The 23121-nt window shown below is 44.6% G+C and overlaps 1 protein-coding gene across 2 annotated transcripts in view; it reads right to left on the reverse strand.

The window, feature by feature from the left end:
• kif26ab (kinesin family member 26Ab) overlaps positions 1 to 23121 on the reverse strand; it is a 67882-nt gene that overhangs the window by 9806 nt on the left and 34955 nt on the right. The window contains exons 1-6 of one of the 2 annotated variants that reach the window (XM_038728845.1): positions 8857 to 9681; positions 6311 to 6494; positions 3313 to 3525; positions 2130 to 2223; positions 1273 to 1535; positions 210 to 393 (exon numbers count right to left, since the gene is read on the reverse strand). In XM_038728845.1, the coding sequence (XP_038584773.1) occupies positions 210 to 393; positions 1273 to 1535; positions 2130 to 2223; positions 3313 to 3525; positions 6311 to 6494; positions 8857 to 8873 (955 nt within the window). In that variant the 5' untranslated portion in view covers positions 8874 to 9681. Of the gene's footprint in view, positions 1 to 209; positions 394 to 1272; positions 1536 to 2129; positions 2224 to 3312; positions 3526 to 6310; positions 6495 to 8856; positions 9682 to 23121 lie in introns of those variants that run through there. The other variant, XM_038728844.1, reaches the window with a different exon arrangement.

Below are 23121 nucleotides of genomic sequence, written 5' to 3' on the forward strand. Positions count from 1 at the left end.
TGAGAGGTCACATTTGAGAAGTTATAATTAAGAGAGGAAATGATTAAAGACATTATACTACAGTTGTTCCCTTTCACCCATTTGCCACAATATGTGTTAAAGTGTTGTGAAATTGAACAATGACCATATTAGTTTATTGCATAAATGTGAGGTGGCAACTTGTTGGAACACTGCTAGAGTGGTAGTAGTAGTAATCTAATGGTACTAACTTCCACCCTTGCCACTCTTCTCCATTCGGTACTGGTAAATGTGCAGTGTGAACAGCATATGGGAGTTGCGTCGCTCTTCCTCATCTGCATTGGGTCTGCTGGTGCTGCGTGCGGCGATGGCTGCATCCAGGAAGAAAGCAGCTTTCTCAGCCGTCGGGGCACGTAGCTCACTCTGATTCTGGAGCTGCAGGGGGGGGGGACAGAACGGGGTTAGCGCAAAGGAGACCACATAGGTTCACCGATGTGAAAAGGATAAGGGGGAAGAGAGGAAAGAGAAAGAGAGGAGAGTCGGTTAATTGGACCCCAGCACACATTTCTTGCCCATTAGATTGGGTCCCGGGGGCAATTACAAGAGTAGATATGCACACAGAGGGAGGAGGATTAGGAGAGGTAATGGTGGAACAGGAGGCAGGGGCACTTCCCTTACCATGGACGTGATGATGGTGGTGGTGATATACAGAAAGAGAGGAAGGGAAAGGAGGAGGGAGAAAGAAACAGAAAGAAAGAGGAGGGGATTGAAGGTGGTAGAAGAGAGAGAGAAGGCATGGGGCATCATGAAGGGAGCAAGATGGAGCTTCACAGAACTGCACAGCCTTTGAAGTCAGAGGCCATACAGATCCCCAAAAAACAACATCTGACAGCAACACCTGTGAGTGCCTTCAAACCTACAAGCTTCTACCATCCCCCAATAACACTTCTATTGTGCTATACAGGGCTTGCACTAACACACGGGTAATAGATGCTGATAGATGCTGACAGGAGAGTCAATACAAAGGTAAGAAGAAAGCCATCAATACCACAGATGGGTTTGGTGGAAATATAAAGCAAGGATTTCAGAGGCAGGTGGGATAGAGGGAGGCTGACTAGGATGTCCTGGGAGATAAAAACACACATACACACAGACATGCACTCACAAGAAAGAGTCAAACAGCTATTGGAGAGGAAGAGGTAGATCATAGACGGAAAGAGATCAATACTCAGGAAGCCTAATACTGTATAACCCACAGGGAGAATGAAAGGATCAGTGAACAAAGAAAGAGCAGAGAGATGAAATGCTTCTCACCTGAGTTCCACAGATGGGATCCTCTCTCAGGTGGATGCCAGGGGACTGGCCCTCCTGCATGCTGCCTGTCGACACCTCAGACAGCAAGTCCTTCAGCTCCTCATCTTTCCCAAAGATTTCCACCGCGGACACTCGGACAGAGAAGCGCGTGCTTGTCTTCTCCTTGCGCTCATTGATGAGCTTGAAGAGCCAAGAAATGGCACAGGGCACAATGCCTAGGCTCTGAGTTGAGCTGTCTTTGCCAATCATGGTGTATGTCTTTCCTGGGGATGTGTGAAAGAGAGAGAGGGACGGAAATGGAAATATTTCTGGAAGCCAGCACTCACTACATGTTCAAACTAAAATTACTTCTTTCATCAAGTTGTCTCAAATGGGCAGGAAGTTGACAAAGGAATAGACACCGACATTGGTTTATTTTCTGAGGGTTATTGTGTTTAACAACTGCTGATGAAAAAATTAATAATGGCTGATGTGGGGCTTATGAGGTAATATCTAGTACATGCCAAATAAAAAAGCGCTAATCCAAGGATTTCAGTAGCAGTAATTCTATGGAGAGTTATAGGTAGTGAAAACAGCAGCATGAGGAGAGCAAGCCCTTCAGCTTAAGAGTACTGGCCAGGCCAATTACTTAGATTTTAATTACAGACTGAGCCCTGAAGCTTGGATGCAGCACTTTACCCCGCACCCCCACCCCATACTCACTACCCATTCCTTTCCTCCAATCTCCCATTCCTTGACTCACCCCAGTGCACCGCTAAGCCAATTGTGGACATCGAGTGTAGCTAACAAAGAGCAATGAGAGTTTTCTTTGGCTAACAAAGGCTCTTGTCTAATCTGTTGCCAGTGGAGGAGCTTACCAAGTTTGACTTGGCCAAAGCAGAAGATGCAGCCGTCTGCACCATTCACCACAGACTGGATGACCTCAGCTACTGTCCCAGAGCACACCTCAGCCTGTGAAAACACCCAGCCCCCTCACAGTCAATTTACAATTCAGCCACATCATAGAAATACTGTCAATAAACAGGCATCCTGAGAATAATGAATCCAAAATGTTATCATATAAACTGAACAGTTATTTGGCATTGGTTACACCAAATCACATTAATGGTTTCAGCATTTTTATTCACTCAGGAGTTTGTGTGTGTGTGTGCGTGTGCGTGTGCGTGTGTGTGTGTGTGTGTGTGTGTGTGTGTGTGTGCGCTGCAACGTGTGGCTCATTTTTGCAATCTGTTTCAACATGGGTCCTCTGGGGCAAGGCTTCTGCAGCAGAGGCCCCTTCCCATACATCACACAGCAAACAAGGCCTCTAACAGCAGAACAGCTTGCTGTTACTGTTAGCCACCAGCAGTGCTGTCCCGGCGGCACAATCTAGCAGCTTGGACTCCACAGCAGCAGCATTTAGGCGTTAGCTATCAGCAGCTTACTTAGGAAAATACTTGCTCGAGGTAGGTGGTATGATAGAGGATCTGAGGTTGTCCTACACCAGTGATGACAATCTCCTCTGCTCTCGTAGCTATTTAGAGTTTACTGCACCATGGGGAAATGCATAAAGTACTTGACCTCAGATTTTTTCAGATTTTTAGGAAATTTCGCAGTGAGTGACATAGATACAGTCATTCCATTAAAAGAATATGTTACTTGTTTTAAGGTATGGCAAGAGTAAAGCTGGTCTGCTCCCAAGTTGCCATATAGTAAACATGTACATGACCTTTGTCTTTGATCTCAGTGGGTATGCCTGCTGTAGGCTGCAGGGGTCTGAGGTTAGATATAACAGCTCTATGAAAGGAGAGGTTAGATATAACTGGAGTGGATTCAAATCATTCCCCAGAGGGCTTAGAAGGCCCAGCTGTTAGGCCCACACTGGTAAGAATGCCCCCTGACCCAAGACAGGCATTTTTTCTCTAAGCCCCTGGCCACACCCTGCCAGCAAAAAGATGTCCCTTTGCCCTTGAGAGGTCGATTCCCACACGACACATTTAAAAAAAAACACTTACATACACACACAAACACACATATAGTACATCCCTTGCTGGCCCTTACTTGTGAGGCATCCTGGGTAAAAACAGCATCGAAGGCAAATATCTTTGGGACGGCCACAGTGGCAGATCTCCTGTGTCCTGAACTGGAGTGTGGGCTGGACGCGGGGTCGTAGAGGGTCAGCTGCTTCTTCCTGCTGTCCACTTTCAAGAAGGACTGAGACTCTGAGGAGTCTGCAGCCTCCAGAGATGGACAGATACGCATCATCACTTTCACCTTTCCACAGAGTGACACAGATAAGTAAAGAGAAAAGAAAACAAAGGGAGGATTAGAAAGCATTAAACATGACAAATGGGCAGACGGACTCAGCAGAGAGATGTAAGAATGCATTTTTCAGGTTGAGCACAAAGAAGGAAAAAATTACATGCTAAGCTCAACATATTTTACTTACAGCCCGCTAACAGAGGAAAGAGAAGAAATGTATGGCATTCTAAATATAGGTTAGGATCTTAACAAAAAGCATGGCTCAGCTTTGTACATTAATATCACATCCACTTGTCAGAGTTGACAGACACTGAAGGTTGCCATGGAAACACTCAGTCTCACATTGACTGGCGAGCCCTATGGGTCAACACATTGCCTAATGGTGTCAGTGAAAGGCAGCAAGGTGCGTTTTGAAAGTCATAGCAGAAAATGGTTGAAATTAATGTGTGTGAAGCGCCATGCTGGGGGATTATCCCTCTAGCGGGGGTTGTTTTTCTGGACTAGGAGCAGCTCACCAGCATGGGAGTGCAGGAACATATGGCCCCCCTCTTATCCCACCTACCCACTCTTCCTACTTCTCCTCTCTCTCGCTCCCCCTCTCTCTCTGTCTCTCTCTTTCAGCTCTGTTGCCTGTAAAATGGCAGCTCTGCATCAAGCTAGAAACCCACCCTGTTGCATTCTGGGGCTTGACATTCATAAGTGAGCTTGCAGTCTTAACACATTCCACAGATCATGGTACAGTTCATCATGCCTGCATGGTACGCTAAATAGGATGATGGCTTATGTCTAAAGGTGCTGATTTGGCACAGCTCTGACAAGCCCATTCGTGTCTAACGTTATTGCCGTGGTTCCAGCAGCGACGTCATTCTGCCAGTTGTTGTATAGTGGCACCTCTTACAACCAATGATGCACGGATGTACTGTGTGTGGTTTGTATGGGTGGGGTCGTGCTTGTGCATGTAAGTCTATATGACACCTTATTTACAATAACCTTCTTTTCAAATTCTGACAGCTCTAACCTCTGCTATATCTCCAAAGGCACTGTGGAAATATATATGTGACTGACAGGAGACATAAAGGGCTTCTGGGATATGTATAGCAGTCTTTGGAGTGTTTAGTGTTACCCTAGCATTACATCAACTGAACTGTTTCTATATCCTACAGTATAAGGGATTGGGAACTCAAGCCCTGAGCCATTTCAAAGCATCTTGAAAAAGTACCCATGATGCCTCTTAGGCATTGAAATAAAAACCTTAAAAAATAACTCCCTTCCCTTTTTGAGGGAAGACTGTTTTACTCAGAATGGGACTCTCCGCCCTCTTTACGGCTACACAAAAGGCCCATTCTTCCCCTCACTAGTATATAAATATTGCTACAGATTGAGGCTCCAGCACCCTGAAACAATGTCACTGGAAATCCCTTTCTTTCAGTGAGTGAATTCATCTTGGATTCCGCGGGCCAAGTGCAGACTCTCTTTTTACTCCACAGGGGGCCGTTATCGTGACTGACGTGTGCATATGTTGAGTAAATGACATTTGCTATGACATTTAAACTGGGCTTCCACCTATGACTGCTGAGTCTCTGTCTACCAGACAGAGGCTACGAGGCGAGCTAATGTCTCAGTTTTATTTATGTTGGCAGTGATCAGATACTGGAGGCTACAGAGGATTGGCTACAGTATTTTCACACCTCAGACTCCCTGCTAATGGCCCCTGTTTCTCTGTCCCTTGATCCCCATGAAACCCATTAGTGTGGCTTGGCATTCCTCCATCCACTCAACTGTCTATGCCTGAAAGTGTCTGTGTCTCGGTCAAAAGTGGAGAAGTGGAAGTGACCCACATACAGTTGATGGAAACAAGACATCCACCCAAGTCTTAGGTTGAATTAATATGAAACAGACGCAGGCGATGTCAAAACTGTGTAGGTTACTGAAAATGTTGTGGAAATTGTGTTTCTACAAGCAAAAGAGATAGGGACAAAGAAACAGAGAAAGCAACTTGATGTGTTTGCTTTACAATTAATAAACCTGAAAATCTGTCATGATAGGTATAGAAGAATATAATATATATTGATATCCCTTTTAAATCCTGCCCCTTTAGCTACACAGATGTACAGTATACCTCAGGTGTGGGCTTGAGGAGGCTTGTTAATAACACATTTTATTTAGTCCGTGTGTCAATAGGTGATTTACAATATGTATGCCAAATCTCAACCATCTGGATACCTGGCAACAAATGCGAGCACTTCCTATCCAGGTGGGATCTAATCTTGTTAGGGGACTTCTTCTGCTTTATAAGTACAGGACGCCAGCTCAAACAAACAATACCCAATAAACCACAAAGGAAGAGCGATGTGTTTGTACAGCTTTGTTTAATGACCGTCCTATTGCTGCCAGCCTGACTGTCATCATTGCACACTGTACCTAAAATGGAATTAGACATCCTGCTGTTAACGTGACCGCAGATTTGTTAGAATTATAGTTTTCACTGTCTTTTTGTATTCAGACAGAGGAATGCTGGTCTCACAATTTGAATGAATTCATGACATTCCAGGAGGCTTATCAGACTGCATCTGCATGGACTGGACCAGACTGCACACTGCATGTGGACCATGGTGTCGCCACCCCACATTCTCCCCTTTAAATATGGGTCTGTGTGTATCTGTACATTTGTGTGCGTAGTTCTATAGGGATGTGTGGGGGGCTTACATAGGCAGAGTCTATATGTATATGCTGTGCTTTATCTGTACTTTATGAGCATTCTTTTGTGAATATTGATTTAGGACAGGTCTGTTCTCACCTTTCCCATCCCTGGATTCTCTTTCACTTTGGACACGGCTCGGAGCAGGCATGGCGGAGCAGGGGGCGGCAAAACCTGCAGGATGCCACTGAAGTTGGTGGGGTAAATGGAGGGCTCCTGTGGGTGTAGCAGTGAGGGCTGGTGCTTCTTCCGCTTGGAGGACAGGTTCAGCTTCTGAGCTGCCCTGGAAAGGGGGAAAAAATGAGTTTTAAGCTAAACTTATAAAACCACCATTCCATGAAGTTCATACATAAGCAAATCATTATTTGGCTTAAATAAAATGTTAAATTAAATGTCTAGCTTGACATTTTTTAAGCCTGCTGCAAATGTAACATAAAGGTCAACAAGCTCCTTTTAGCCAAACTGTGCACCCATGATCATTCCGCACCCTAAAACTGCTTTTCTTCCAACTCTGAACTCCCCACCACAGCAGGTAGAACAACAACAGAAACTGCAAATCCATAAGATGAACGATTACCAGGCAAGCCTCCTCGACTGTCAGGGACCAAATATAGGCTGTCATAGCAGGGAGGCACGGCAAATGCATGCATTTATCTTGATCAAACACAAAACAACTGTCATCGACATGACAGGCGAGGGCTGCTGGTACACTGCCCTCTGGGAGTATGTTCACCCATCATTTAAGTCAAAGTTGGATCATGTGGTATATGTCGGTATCTGTCGGTATGTTTGATCATTTTAATTAAACAAGCTGGCCATCACCAGCAGATGAGAGACAGGGAGGCAAACCCAACTTTCTTCTCTACTTAAGTGGTATCTCGATGGACAAATGTCTGCCTAAACAGTTCTGCTGTGCTGGCACCTGACAGAACCCTCTGCTGTAAATGAATCCAGCTTTATGACAGTGCTCTAACTAAAATCCACTGTCATCCTGGCTTCTTGTCACCCACAGTCAATGCTGAGGAGACACAGATTGGTCACAGGGCCAGCTGAGTCAGGCACATGCACTCCTTTCTGTCTAAACTCCTGCAACTGAAAGGACAGCACCAATATTTCTGCACGGCCTGCAGGGAATCTGGCCAGACTTAGAGTGGTTCCAGGTATAACATTGCCCTGGATCAACTAACACCATACTTCAGCTGGAAATTCAAGGTCAGCGAGGAAAGTAATACTCCAAAGAAATTCAAATGCACTCAAAAGGTTTTCACTCGAGCAGTCGGATTTCAGAGAGAAGCAGGGAAGACAAAGAGGCGGTTGTCAACATGAAGCAAAGAGTGGCACTGAGAATGAAAGAACATTGGAGTGAGAGATTAAAAATGAGAGATCTGCAGAGCAAGGTATTTTAGGAGAAATAAAAGAAGCAGAGCATGTGAGAAAGAGAAAGCAGCAGAGAGCAGCAGCAAATCCATGCATGTCCTGGTGAGTAGCAGTTTCCTAATAGGCCAGTCTGAGCTCATTAGTCCAGCTCTGGGCTCCTACGGACAGGTCTGGGTGGGCTACTGCCAAAAACACAACCCCACTCCCCTTCCCTCTTTCTGCATCCTGGAGTGACAACTGGCCCCCTCCCTTCCTCAACACTCCCCTCTCAAATGTCCGCCCCCTGTAGTGACAGCCCAAGAGCACAATCAGGGAACACACTGCCGGCTGATGGAATAATTATTGCATCCAAGTAGGCTACAGGAGAAGGCTCTCCCCAGGGAGCTGCCTATGTGTGATAGCATGCGAGACGGATCGTGTGACTGAAAAAAATGAGATGGAATAGATGAATGTGAGATGGAGAGAAAGAAAGGGGAAACTACACCAGAGTACACGTGGCTGTGTGTGTGTGTGTGTGTGTGTGTTGCTTCTGAGTGTGGATGTGCATTTATGAGAGGTATCCGCAGCACATTTATTCAAGATAAATGTACCCTCTGTCTCTCTGTCTGTCTCTCACTCCTTCTCTCTCACCTAATTCTGTCTCTTTCCTCGTTCAGCAAAGAGATAAATCAAGCATCAGGATTCGCCATGAAGGGGGAAAAAAAGCTGATTTATAATTGCCTTGACCAGTGAAGAGTGCTCCCTACCTAAAGCTGAGCTTGTATCCTTGAGGTTTAATTCATGCTGCACAATGACAATCGGTGCACACGTGTTCTTCAATAGAAGGTGAGGAAAAAAAAGGATGATATTGCTGTTTTTTCCCCACCACAACCACACATACACAGGGAAATTAATTGCTTGTCACTTTCTCTCTCTACCTCTCCCGCCCTCCTTCTCTCTTGCTCTCTCTGCTTTACCCAACTATATGATCAGTCAGTGGAAAATAGGCAGTGAGGAGAGGCTCAGATTTCTTTGCCCACAACAGCTTGTCCACCTGTTTACTCCCAATCTCCATGCTAATGAAGCTGTTTCCCTACACAACTTGGTCTAAATGCTCAAAGGATAAACTGTGGGGGCTAGTGAAGCAGAAGCTTTGACAGAGTCAGTCTTAAGTTTATACAAAATCTTGTATATACATACTGTATAGACTTCATTGAATGATATACAAACTGAACCAAAGGTTTATTTCAACATGCACCAGTGAGAAAATGCTGGTATGGTATACTTACAGCTCTTTCCAATCCATTATCTAGTTTATGCTTATAGTCAAAAAACAGACAACTGATGAAGTTCAACTTTGAGGTCCATGTCTGTAATGTCACTGCTCTCCATTACTTGCACATTTGATACACCGTCGCAGTCGCAGAGAACAGAGCGAGGCGGGGCTGCTCACTAGTTTGGGGCACAGGGGTCCTCTTTGCTCCGATCGCAATCATCGAGGTTCCACTTGATTTCACAGAGGTTTGTAAGAAGCTGGATGGGCGGTGGGAGAACCAGGAGGAGGAGGCGTCGGCGTCATAGTAACTAAATGGAACAAGCGCCAGGTGGGGCAAGGTGCATGTGGGCACACAAGATGAGCACCCTGCAGAAAAAGCAGTAGGTTCACAGTGAGGGTGCGGGTAGTCCAGAGAGCTTCTTAAAAGGAGGTAAGGAGCAGGTCAGGATGAGAAGGAATGCCTCCGCTGTGCATACGGCACCAAAGCACCTCTAACTCTTTCCATGCCTCTTCACCAGAAAAAGTTCACTGTCAGTTCAGAGATGCAAAAACCCAGCAACAGCTTGCTCTCCTGCTCAGTTTTCCACTCATTCTTTCACATCCAATTCTGTGTTCATCCCACAGGCTGGTTGTTTCTCATTCAGTTAATTCACTGTGGTGTGTCTGCTGTGGGTGGCTGCAGGTCCTGATGCCCAGGTCCTTCCCAAAGTCTCTGCTTCTTACATGCAGAAGGAGGGGGAGAGAATCAGCACGCCTGGCTGGGCTGAAAGATTTCCTTGGGTGACTGAGAATGAGGAGAATTCCAACTCCTATTCCGCCTCTCTGTCCTTCTCCTGCTATCGGAGAAATGCTGGCAGCTGTCCTGCCGTGCCTCTCTCTCTCTCTCTCTCTAACACACACAATCCCTCCTCTCTCCCTGCCTCCCTCCTCTCTCTTTCTTTCCTCAGCCCAGCCCCTTTTCCCTCCGTCTGCCAGACGAGGTGTCAGCGCTCGATTGCTGGCTGCTCGCGGCGCAATTTGCGAATACTCTCTTTCTCTCTCTCCACACACACACACAAACACACACACGCTGTCTGAAACTAACCCCAGCGCGCACACACACACACACACACACGTATGCACCCCACCACACGTCACATGAATACTTAATGCATACAGGAGCCTTCTCTTCTTTTAGGGTCCCACACTTCAAACAGATTTGGTTAGTATGCCTACAGTGCATTCATGCATGAGCGCGAGTGTGTATGTGTTTTTGTGTGGGGTAGTGAGTGTACACATGTGCATGTTTGTGTTTTTTGCCTTTGTTGAAGGATGTAATTAGCCAGATGAATGAAAGTGTTATTAATCATAAGGACTGACACACAGATAAGAACGGATACACTTAAGAGCAGAAAAATGGATTGCCTGAATGAGTGACGCTCTGACTCAATTGGAAAGCTGAGGGAGATTAAAAAAAGAGTGCGAGCATGGTAGAGAGAGGCAGAGGACAGACAATGAACAGGTGACATCTTAGAAAAGCAGATTTATGCTGGCCAGTGGGAAAGAGTGCAGACAGTCAATGGTCAAGGGTAAAAAGGGGAATGAAAGCATGTGAGTGGGCGAGTGCCGGGGTGAGAGTACCCTGTATTCCCTGGGCTGTCAATTTACCAGTAAGCCCTCTCAGCCCCGGACCAGCCAGCCTTGTTTGAAAGGCTGCTGCTTTGGCTGCAGAGTGCCTACTACAACATATCGGCAGACAGAGTGGGTGTGAGACTTGCCAGATGAAAGTACATTCAGCACAAACACACACCACAAGCTCTCTCTGCATCTCTCCCTCTGACACAGTGCCCCTTATATGAACTCCGCTGGATTAAATTTTGAGGCAAAAAAACCCCCACCACTGCCTACCTAGTTGGAAAGCACAATATAATGAAGCAGTTTGATATATAACATAACCTTTACCGTCCTCCTTGCCACAGCATGCTTACCTCTGTTTTTCTGCAGTGTGTCCAAATTAAGTCGCCTGAGGTGGGCTTATTTTAAAGAGCAAGAACCGTCTCCTGAAGCTTTGCAACGTGCTGCTTTTACACTGAATCGCTTTACATCATGATTGGCAACAGTCGATGAGTAGAATACAATACTAAATTGACATCGGCCACCCTGACCTCATTGCTGCTACCCTCAGTGTAGTTTCTAGTGTTATATATCAAAATGACGTAATACTATGGAACAGCCACAGTTGGAACTGCCCTGATAGCCTTTCAGCTCCATCACTGTCTCCTTATGAACAGACCTAAGGGATAGATAATGATTGTAATATATATAAATGAGCCAAAGCAAGACAGATGTAAAATCAAGGATCGCTTGAAATAAAGGGTCTCCTAGTGCCTTTGTTCAAGAAAGGACATCTAGATTCCATCCTTACCTATAGAGGGAGTGACAATGAGGGATGAGGAGAGGAGGTCAATGGCTGGAGAACAGAGAGAGTGGAGAAGCTGTGTTTGCCCGCTGCTTTCATGGCTTCACTTTGACTTGCTGTCAATAACCGCTCCAGCCCTCTTTTCAAGCTTTGTCAAATTAACAAGAGCAATTCCTCTGTCCCAAAGAATCATTAGCTGGCACACCCACTAGCTTGTTTGTGCAAATTTGTCTCTGTTCTCCCGGCCAGCTATACAGCTCTTTAGGTAGCCCCTTTCTGTGGCTAATTACCATGTTGGCCACATTCACTATCCTTGACATTTCCTTTCTGTGATTCTCCTTTTTTCCCCTCCTCGGACAAGATAAGGCTGCTCTGGCCATTCATACAGCGATCAGATCAATGGTTCAGATATCAGACAGCTACAGTATTATCCCCCCCACAGTGATTCTGCCTCACACTGCTGCTGATTAGCAGGCCGGCATAGCTCTTCATGAATGGAGATGGGAATACTGGGCTCCAGCCAGCCTCAACACCATGCAATGATAATGACTGCAGCACAATGAGTAAGGTTGACCCACTGCCAGAGACATTCACTATTTATCCAGGACTCAGTAAAGGTATTTGTGGATTTTGTTTTGAGTGGAGATGGTTGCATGAAACCGTGTTGCCATGTGCTGGAGAGACTGCCAAGCCCAAAATGCCTTATCAGCAGATGGTCATGATTGATTGGGCTGAATGTGTGTTGGTCTGTCAGGTGAGGTGCTATGTTTTTGAGTCATAAGATAATCAATAGGAAACCTCCCCAGAGCTAAAATCAGTGCACACTGTCTTATTGATGGGCTGCCCTTGACACGATCAAACAGCCCTCTGCCCCAAAGGTGTGGGGGGATAACATAAATCTACCAACTGAGCTCAACTGTTAGAGAAATACAGACTTACTTTGGTTAAAGCAAGAACACCAGAATTATGTTCAGCCTCCACAGTGAAGACAGACGTTTCTGCATGGTTTGCTCTTTTCCAAATTTGGGTTGGATTAAAACAAATCTTCATCTCTGGACTGGCCGCTATGGCTTTGGTCCAGGGTCACCCGCAGCCTGACCGGGCCGCCGCTTAGCTTCAGTGGTGATTAAGCGTCCGTGACATCAGCCAGTGAACACACACAAATTCATATGGTGCGCAGACAAGGGGAGATGATGTCATACTCTGCCAATCAGCCCTGGCAGCAAGAGGGCCCACCCAGACAAGATTTACTAGTGAGGTCAGGATGCCGATCATTAAGTATGAGACAAATGCTTCCACACCATAAAATGCTTTTTCTCAGAGTCAGCCATTGTAGCAGAAAATGGGTCAAACACTGTTTGCTGTGAGTGTCAGCATCCCCTGGATGTATGGCTACTATGTATAAATATATGCATTAGCCCAACACTAAAAGCTGAAGGGGTCACATAGGGTGGGCTCTTAAAATAACACACAAAGAAATATGTGGATTCGGGTTACCTGAGACATAGCATTTAGTACATGGGGACTATAACAGAGGAACAGGCTGTTGAATGTATGACAAAGCTGATCCAGGCCTCCTGTGTGGCGCTGAGGTTTAGTCTGGTAATGAGCCTGTCTCCCTTCTAAAGTCCCCCTGCAATCAAGGGACCACTGGTATAAACATTAATTTTGTTTTTCTTGCTTCCTCTCCCTTATCCTCAATCACTCAAAACAACTAATGCCTGAGGCTGCAACATCCTGAATACAATGATTTATCCATGAATGTGGTTCCACAAATGTTAATTTTAGCCAAAAATTTGCATTTTACTTCACAGAAGCTGCTACCCAAGAAGTTCCCACCTGGAGATACAGAAACAGACACTCCCCTTAATGCAGTGTGGCTATCTTATCATTCAGATTCCCATCAACCCAGATTTGTTGTTTTAAAAAAATGTGTTTCCTCTCTCCTTCAAGAGCACAGGATACATTAAAATGGAAAAGAGAACCAACAGGCTTATCTGGCTGTCAAATGAATGTTATCAATCCAAAGCTCTGAAGCTTTCAACTGACTGCCAGCCTGTTTCCCCCCGCTTGGCTGTTTTAATGGTAGTCTGAAGGTAGAGCTCCTCTCTCCTGTGTCAGTTTACACAACAGCAGTTTGCAGGAAATGTCCAAACAACCTCCAGGCCAGGATTAATACTCTCCCTATAAATCCTCAGAAATAGATAAATGGATCCCAGATAAACCAGACAGCAATGAGTGTGATGTCCAGTTAGCTGAGCAACATCTCGTCTGGCACTATCCAAACACATTAGACCAAAGCCTTTAAGAAAATCTTTTTGTTCCAACAAGGTGTTCAACAAGCCTTTTGTTCCAGCTCAGTGTCTGGCCTTGGACACAGAATGCCAAATGGGGCATTTGTGTGCTGACTGCTGACAGCCCAAGGCTGCACACACATCTTCACTGCACCAATCCCCGGCCAATTAGCTAAGGCCAAACGCATTCATATAACATCTGTGAATACAATGTGCAGTCATAGAAAGGAAAATATTCCCTACGAAAACTGATGTCTTCTGTTACAGTAAGAGAGAAACATGCAGCTTTGAGTAAATAAAATCCTAAATTCTACTCAGGGTTTGTAAACCTGTCCAGTCACGGTCTCCTTAGAACTCCTTTGAAACGGTCTGTGGACTGAGGTGAAAAACGGGGGATTAGGGCATCCCCTGGAGAATAGCTTGAATAACGGGAGCTCATTGGAAACACAGGGGAAGAAAGAAAAGGAGTGCAAGTGGGGAACAGGGAAGAAATCAGTGCAGAGGCAGGGATGGCAATGAAAAATAATACATTAGAGATCACTGAGATGGAATAGGATAAAGAATTTACAAATACAGTCAGTAAGAGGAAGGAGGAAGAGAGACTGAAAGAAAGAGGCAGTGAGAGAAGGAGCAGCAGGGTGTACAGCCAAGTCCTCTCTTCGATCAGTGGGCCTGGCTCTGTGCCAGTGAGGCGTTGTCCATGAGGAGGTAAATCATTTTCTGCCTGAGAAAGAAACAGGAAAAAATGATCGTTGGGGCTATGCCACAGCCAGCTTGGAATTGCTTTATTCCCAAAGATGGGAATCCCCAATCGGCCAAGAGTAAATGGAACAGTTGGCGCCAAAAAGTTAAAAAAAACTCATCAATATTCAAGAACGCCTCCTTTAGTGCTACCCTGTTGTAAGCAACAGTAGATTTAAGCACTGGCTTTTATCAAAACAGAGGTAAAAGCGACTTCTTAAATCATTCACTCTGATTTTGTTATGAAATATCAAGGAAACTATGTTAAGCTGATTAATCTTCTGTGCCTTTGGACATCAGATCAAGAAAAAAAGGCTCATGCCAATAGATTCTCACTTCCCACAGGACTGTGCAAAGAAGGTGCTCTGTGTCTGTGCCAAGGTTAAATGGAGGAGGGAATATTTTTAGTGAAGTAACGCCAACAGGAGTGTGTGACAAACCCTTCTTGAGCACTGACATCCGGTGTTTTTGTGTTTAATGCTCTGCCATAAAGCATTGCGTCTCCAAACACCCTATACCCATCGTCCCAGTCACACACCCACCAATTCCTCCCGTCCCCACACTGAAAGGCCTGAAAGCTCTCTTGCCAGGTTAACGGCTTAAGGGGGGCTTAAGACAAGCAAATGAAGGAAAGTTAAGAGTACAAGTCACGGGGCTATAATTCCATTTACAGTTTTGTTGTTCTTCCTAGCATTCAGGATCACATCTTGCTAATATGGCCTTAACTAGCTGAACATTTGGCCATGGAGAAGTGAACAAAGCACAGGGCATTAGCTCTGCAGGACCCATTAGTCAGTCAATGAGATAAAGGGCCCAATTTAAGGCCCCTAAATGAAAGAATTGGAAATACCTGCAATGAGTCAAAAGATCCTCGAAGGAAAATCGCTAATTGACCCTAACTTGTTTACAAGTGGCTTCCAGAAAACTGCAGCTTCGGGTGCGAGCAGGGAAAATTGGTCGAGGCAGCAAAAATAAAAGTCTTGGAAGAAAATTCATTTTTCAGCTGATGGGTGACAGACGATAATAAAGACATGTTCTTCCCTGCTCTGCAGACTGCACCCTCCCCACCCTTGGCACTGCTGACAAAGATTAACAGCTGCTTTCATCTCTTCCAGTGCATTTTCACTCTGCTCCTCAGACACTGCTCCAGGTATTCTACTACACTCTTCTCCAAGGCTGCAGAAAATGTGGAATAACTTCACATTCTCAATACACATGTTGAACTCTGAGTCACCCACCATCCCACCCACGTCCTCCCTTGAAAACCTCAGGAAGGCTGTGCGGCTCAGGGCTTGCACAGAAGAACTCTTGGCACTCGCATCAAGTTTTGACTGGGTGACGTTTCTGGTCTCAGAAATCAGTTCAGTACTCTGTAGAGGCAGGATATTTGATATACAAGAGACAAATGAGGACTATTATTATCACTGAATGCCTCTCTGATAAAATATAATGTCCTCATAGATTATTACATAACACCATATCAGAATGGAGAATAGCTTAAGAGCATGATGAGTGTGGGAGAGACAGACAGAGGGGAAGGAAGCCAGCATACTTCTGCTCCACTTCTCTGCTTCATTAATCACTTGCTGCCAGGGTAAGACACCTAGCGATTATTTATTTGCACTTCTCCACACAGAGGCTATCACAACAAACAGGCCCGCAGGCTGCTGAGAACATTTGGGAGTGATTAATCAGTGGGCCGTCCAGAGAGACAAAACGCAGGGGGAGGGGAGATCCAACATGTGTTTCTTAATCTTTCATCTATATTCAAGTCAATAGGCAACCTCACAAAAACTAGAGGGGGGCCCAAGTCAGGTGAAATGGGCTGCACTGTCAGGGAGATGGCCAAGATAGCAGATCTGTGAGTGGAGTTATGAAATGACATCTTTCTAGATGGAAAGATGAGATGATCATTTGGATCAGGAGGATCAATAAACACACCACAGATGTATATGGGAAAGGGAATACTAATCTAACTGCATGGGGAAATGTGTCCCTGAGAACAGACACTAAGACGTTAGTGAGTACAACCGCATTATTCCAAATAAAGCATTTTATCCTGTATCACACACTCATAAAGTCAACCGCAGAAACACACACAGCAACCCTCATTGGGCCACATAGAGCGTATGGGGATAATGGGATTTTTAGCACACTGCAGCTGGCTCTCACGTGCTGGGTCGTGAACCGATTACAGGCAATAATCCTCTCCATTCAAGACAATGTACATGCGGAAAGCAGCAATAGAAACACAGGGGATAAATCTTCCTTGCCGCTTTTAGTTTGATACAGCAGTTTTGCACTGACTCAACTGTTTAACTGGACAAGAAAAGGTCGAGGGCATAATATCCTACACAATAACTCTTAATCTTTACCAATTCTCCACTAAGAAGCACATTGTGGTGCAAATATGATGTGGAATATGCACTGTTATGTTTCCCCTGCGTCTTAATGTGGCTGATTATGTATTTATTGCACCAGTCTGCAGTGAAGCAAAAGGTTAATGTTATACATTTACAGCTAATAAATTATGTCCACAATATACAGGATGTTCAGTCTGATACTTCCTTGGTTTTAATTCCCCACACATGCTATTTGGCAAAACACCCAGCAGCAAAGCTACTCTTGATGCATTTAAAAAGAAGGCAGTGTGATGATGGTGAAACGTTTCAGCAATTGAGGCTGTGGGTGATGAGGTAAACACTAAACCACCTGTCCTGACAATGGCCTTATCCTCCGTGGTAATCTGAGCTCCATCTGTAAAAGCTGGGTCCTTCCCATTGACAAACAGAAGGATAGGGGTGCTGTATGTGTGCGCTTCTGAAAGAATTAAGCGCTAGCGTTCAGGGAAATCAACCTACTACCACTTATTAGGCAGCTATTAGTTATTCATGGTTAAAAGAAGGCCATGGTGAGGCTGAGCACTGAGGAGCAGTGATGCCTGAGAAGCCCCACCAGGAGTCATCTTTGTTTCTCTGGATTGTAAGACATAAAGGCAGCTCATGGGAGCAGAGGCCACAGGCTCCATTCTGCATCTGCACACAATAGGTCATAAAATTCCTCGATGCATATTCCCTGCCACCAGCTATTGCAATTCACTTTTTCTTATTCCACAACACTCTCACACTGTGTCTCTGCAACAATGCAGAAATGACTACAGTTGTAATGACAAAGATAATAGACTCCATTTGCATGACACCTTCCACTGAGGGACACTAAAGAGGTTTAGATGGCATCCATCAGCCCCCACAGGCATGATGCATTATATCCATTCGACAGGATCGGAGTTAGAGATTTGAGCAAAAGCATAACTAAACACTAATTCACTGATCATGGAGCCCTGTGGGCAACTATCAGAGCAGTTTTCCAGTTTGGGAATGCCCGATGTGGGCAGGCAAACCGAGTTGGAAATGGACTGATGCTGAGGGCATGACCTCTCCTGCCCACACTCAACTAGTTGCACACAACCTGGCCTTTTTCATCATTCTTACCAACACGCTGAGAGACAAAGGCAGCTCTGTGTTAGGTGATGAGCCTACAGGACAGAGGTCTATGCTCCACATCCTCTTATTTCTCTGCGTGTGAAAGGAATCTGTCAGGAATTGATGGCAATGTTCTCCCCTCACCCCAGAGGGCTTAGTACACATGGACCCAGGGTGAGTGCACAGGCTTGAGTCAGCGCTTCAGCTCATTGTGTTTCGGCCCCCCTCCACTGCTCCCCTGCAGGCTATATGAGTGGGCCAGACAGACTTCCTGACTCAGGGATTTATTTGGGGGAACAGGGGAAAGGGCACCAGGTTAACCCTCACGCAGGCTGTGACAAACCCTCTTCTTTTCTTTTCTCTATCACTGGAGCTGTTTGCCATTCATGATGACAGGCACAAGAGACTCTACGCTGCCTGTCTTCCCGGTGCTGCAGGGGCACAGCACTATCACACCATGTTATCATATCCCAGGAAAGAGACAGACACCCGGAAAGAGGCAGGGGAATCCTCCACAGCGAGAGCGCTACTTCAGCAGCACAGCAAATTCTTCTGAACACAGATTATGTGAAGAGCAACGCGCAGAATCCAAATAAGAATTTCTCATGCAATATTCAGTTTATGCTCCAGTGCATCATGCAATATATAAGAATTATCCAGGCTGTCTGAACATGGCCTTTTTTGTAGCAATGTTAGATACAGTTAAGATTACATCTGTATCTCTATATCAGATAAACAACGATGTCTGTTATCTGAGAATCATGGAGGATTATGAGTCAGAAGAAGGTGCATGAGGGTAGTGGGATGTATCTACCTGCTGTAGATCCCGGAGGTTGCAAGGCCAGGCTGGATCTCCATCAACACCTCAGCCTTGACGGCGCCTGACAGGCCTTGGATGGATTCACACCTGGGTTTACCTACAGGCTTCAGCCCCTTCATGGCCTCAGCTGGTGCTGCCACTGTGCCTGCCGCTGCACAGAGGCAGCCATTAGTCCCATCAGCCTGATTATGGCAGGAAAATGCCAGCTGGTGTTTTATCCACCAGTAAACAAAGACAAATACCACAGAGCAGCTCAACCATCCTAGCTACCACCCACTCAATACTTCTGATGAGCCATCCGTTGCCCTGGGCATGTGTTGCTCAGATTCAACAGATTGATATGAATCAATTCTCATTTGTCAGGCTCTGGAGGTAGAGGTAGTATTAACATTTCAGCTCCACTGTGGCAGTTTCCTCAAAATGGAGCCAGCATTTCAGCAGTGTGTTTTCTGCCATGCTATACATTCTGCTCACACTCTCACTTTGGTGGAGGAATCCATCTCGCTGTGGCTTGACAACAAAACCATTACCTTCTCACCTCCAGGGAGCAGACAGTCCAACTCCGACTGCACAAAACTGCACATTCCAAAGAGTGGAAAAGGGAGAGCGACACAGAAAGAAAGATAAAGAGAGAGAGAGAGAGGAAAGAGAAAAAAACAATACAGAGCTCAACAGACAGAATCAAAAATGGACACACAAACATTTGGCTGCACGTACAACGCAAACACACACAAAAAGAGTATCAAACATCCGAGTGAACTCAATGTTGTCTGTGTACAACGTAACTTACTTGACTCACATGGTAGAGAATCAAATATTCTTCTCCACAGGCACAGACCTCCTGCTTCTGATGCTGTCAGAATGGAGCATCAGCTCAAGCACGCCTTTTGAATGACAACATTTAAAGGCACATTGGTCCCAGGCAGCTATTGTCCTGCTCTGTATCTTCCATCTGCCATGTGGGCCGAATCGACTGTGCTCAGCAGACCCCTCGGCGCCACATAATCTGTTCTGCCTATTTGTTAGTGACAGAGATCCCTGCTGTCAATCACGGCACAGACAACCAAACACAGCAGTGTCCTCTCTATATGGATCATCCCTACCGTGAAAGAACTACTTTCCCTCAGCAACACATGCTAGCATCACCGCCTTCTTTAAAAACAAACAGAATGGACTCTGTGACCAAAGTTCTTATGTAAACTTCAATTTATACACTGATTGGAAAATGAACTTTGTCAAACACAAAGTCATCTAGCATGTTTTGTTCAGAACTCAGAACAAGCACTTGTGATCCTGCAGTGCTTCCACTTTCCAACACTCATTACTGAAGAGATGCTTGGTCCTCCCCATCACTAAATTATAGTCCAGTGGAGTAGAGAGGGCTATTTCAACTTCCTGATTTCCAATCTCCACTTTTGAAAGAAAAATCAGTCACATTTCATTCGAAAAAGCTAATGACTTGTTTCTATGGTTACTCAGAGTAGCCTGTGGGGATGAAGGGCAGAGTGAGTGTTGCTGACTCAAAGGCAGGGTCTTGTGTATGCAGGAGAACAGAGGCTAAATGGCCCTGCTGCCACAATTACAGGAGGATTCCTTCTGCACAATCACAGTCATTACTGCACAAACATTCACCTGGGCAGCAGCTGTAGGGCAGCGATGGATGACCATAAGGCCACTTCCTCCTGACACTCCTTGAGGGCAGCATTCCAGCAAACAGCTGTCCGCCCTGCCCCTGTAACAGCCCACCCGCCAGCCTGTGTGCCACCTCTGAAGTCTACAATGTCCCTGAATTCCATGTATCTTTAGAGTGAGCAAATCATCCGTCCCCGGAGTATGATTAGTTTGACGTAGCAAAACGACAGCAGGACTACCAAACAAACATAAACAAGGGACCAACAAGAGACCATGGAAACTGTCTCTTGTTGACACTCAAAAATGGAGGTACGAGACAAGAACAGTTCTGTAATTACAGGTACACTTTTGAAGAATGTTCCCTTGAAGGTACAAGATTGGTCTTTAAGAGGCCAGAAATACACTTTTTACGTGCAAAGTTCAAAAGTAAGAACAAATTTGTACCATTTTATCCCCAGTTACCTGCAGCAATGAAAAACGTCACTCATTTGCTCCAAAGTTGGCATCGACGAATGACAGTACAAAAAGTAAAACACAAACTCTTTCCATCCAGGGACCATCATGCATTTTGTTGGCCAATTTTTTAGTTATATTTTTTGCCTTGTAGATAACCTTGGCAAAAAGAAGTAAAGTTTTAAAGATTGGCATGTCATGTAAACTGTGTTAGCTATGGTTAGCTAGGTAAATTGAATGACACTGACAGTGCATTTCTATACAGTCAATGCGTGGTAGTCTAAATCTTAGCAAAATATTATTTATAATATATTTTGATCTTCCTGCTTTTACATTATTGTTGGGGTTTTTTTCTTTTATCGAGGGGTTCAAAGAACAAAATCAAATATGACACAACGATGACACAAAATACACATATTCAGTATGGCTACATTAATGGACAACTGGCCTGGGGAGTACAGTAAAGAATATATATATATATATATATATATATATATATATATATATTTGTGTAAATTAGCTCGAAATTATTGCTATAATAACGTGAGAAACGTCATCACTAGGCTAAGTCGATCAGAGGCAGAGTGGGCGGGTCATGCCTTCTCCAAATTCGCTCCCCGAACCTGCCCACTCAAAGTTTACAGGCAGTCTGTCGCTCAAACTCCACTGAGCACGACAGGAGATTTTAGCAACTAAGTGTAAGCTAGCTACTTAACCCCTTAAACTCTGCGCATGGGTGATCATTCAGAATAACATTTTAATGTGTACATTGTTCATTTTTTACAAATCTTGTTTTATACATTGGCACTGACATGTATTTGCAATGAATTAACTTTTTATTACCATAATTTTCTTATCTGGAAAAGTGATATTTCAATAAACAGTCAAAAATCAATTATTGTGTAGAGAATTCCGGTACATTTTTTTCTTCTTAAAAGTCCATAATAGTTTGTCACTGGGGTAGTACCCTTAATAGGTTAAAAGGTACCTATTATTAGAGATGCATCGAAATGAAAATTCTCGGCCGAAGCCGAACATAAAGAAAAACTTTGCCAAATACTGAATACTGAACAAGTACATTCACATTTTTTCCATTTACAGTATGTTGCCAATTTTTTTTAACCAATGCATAAATCAAATAGTCAAAATGTGCTTTTTATTTTTCCCACAGGATTTGGGGAGACTATGGTGGGTGGGTCCAAGGCCAGAGGGTCCGGTAAAGTAAATTACATGTGTCCATTTACTTTTAACGTACACATTTAATATGTTCTATACTTACTTTGAATATAATCCAATTAATCTTATTTCCATTTTGTATAGACACCTTATTTCGAAAAACAGACGTCACATGTATATCCCCGCACTAAATTCACCAAGTCCAACCCAATTTGATAAATAATGTTGTATGTGGTTCTCGTATCGCATAACATGAAGACTTCATCCTCTCTTCAAGTAGGACTCTCATGCTGCAACACTTGTCTTTGTAAAGAGAGAAAATTACAGGATAAAGTCGCTAACCTGCCTGTCAGCTTGCACTGATCCGTTTCCGTGGATGTAACGTTACTATAAAAGGCTTGAATACGTGTTCACTCCAAATTTAGGTTTAGCTTAATCGCCTTCTCACAAACGAGTGACAGAAACACTGAAAGCAGGTCAGACCGTTTGTTGCCTTTTCTAAGAAGTCAGCCACAGGTGGAGTGGGTGTGCTAGGAGACATTTCAGCAGAACAGTGTCTGCAAATGGCGATTTTTGCATCTTTCTCGGACACTTTAAAATGCTTCCACACTCCCGACATGTCAAGGTGATTGTTCGGCAAAATTTATTCGGTCTTTTGACTTATTAGGCCGAACACCATGCATGCAGAAATTAGCACATTGAGAAAAGTAGACTGAAAACTGAGCAGTCGACTCCTCTGCAGTGTGCACAGAGAAATCCCAGTCCTGGTGGGTAATAAACACACATTCACAATCAGCAGGTGTTAATTGAACAGTAAGATGGGTGGAAGGATCTGCTAGGCGGCAGTTAGCCACATCGTCTAGCCCCTGCTGTGAGCTCTGCTAGTTTCATTACACAACGCTGTGTCAATACACTAATCATATGCTCTGTCACAAGGCAATCAGTGCTTAACGTGATAGTCAGCTCAACACATGGCTCTAAATCCATTACCCCTGCCCCCAGTCATATTGTGACACACATATACACACATGCACACACATCATCTTGTCAGAGTTTGACCCTTGACTCTTCCTGTCTCTCTGCAACAGTCAGTCAGTCTAATTGCCAATTGTTCATTACTGACCTCGGGGTCATCTTTGTTTCAGTTTCAGCAAGGAGGATAAAAGAATTAAAAGATAGATTCATTGTGATTGACTGTAATTGCTGTTGTGAAGATGATATTCATAGCTAGACTTCTAAGGAAAAAGGATCCCATTAGTAAAAGCACATTCTTATTTATGTA

This window comes from Micropterus salmoides, unplaced genomic scaffold (assembly GCF_014851395.1).
Source record: "Micropterus salmoides isolate LMB-PRFRI ecotype aquatic unplaced genomic scaffold, ASM1485139v1 Ms_hic_scaffold_19, whole genome shotgun sequence".
Classification (NCBI taxonomy): Eukaryota; Metazoa; Chordata; class Actinopteri; order Centrarchiformes; family Centrarchidae; genus Micropterus; species Micropterus salmoides.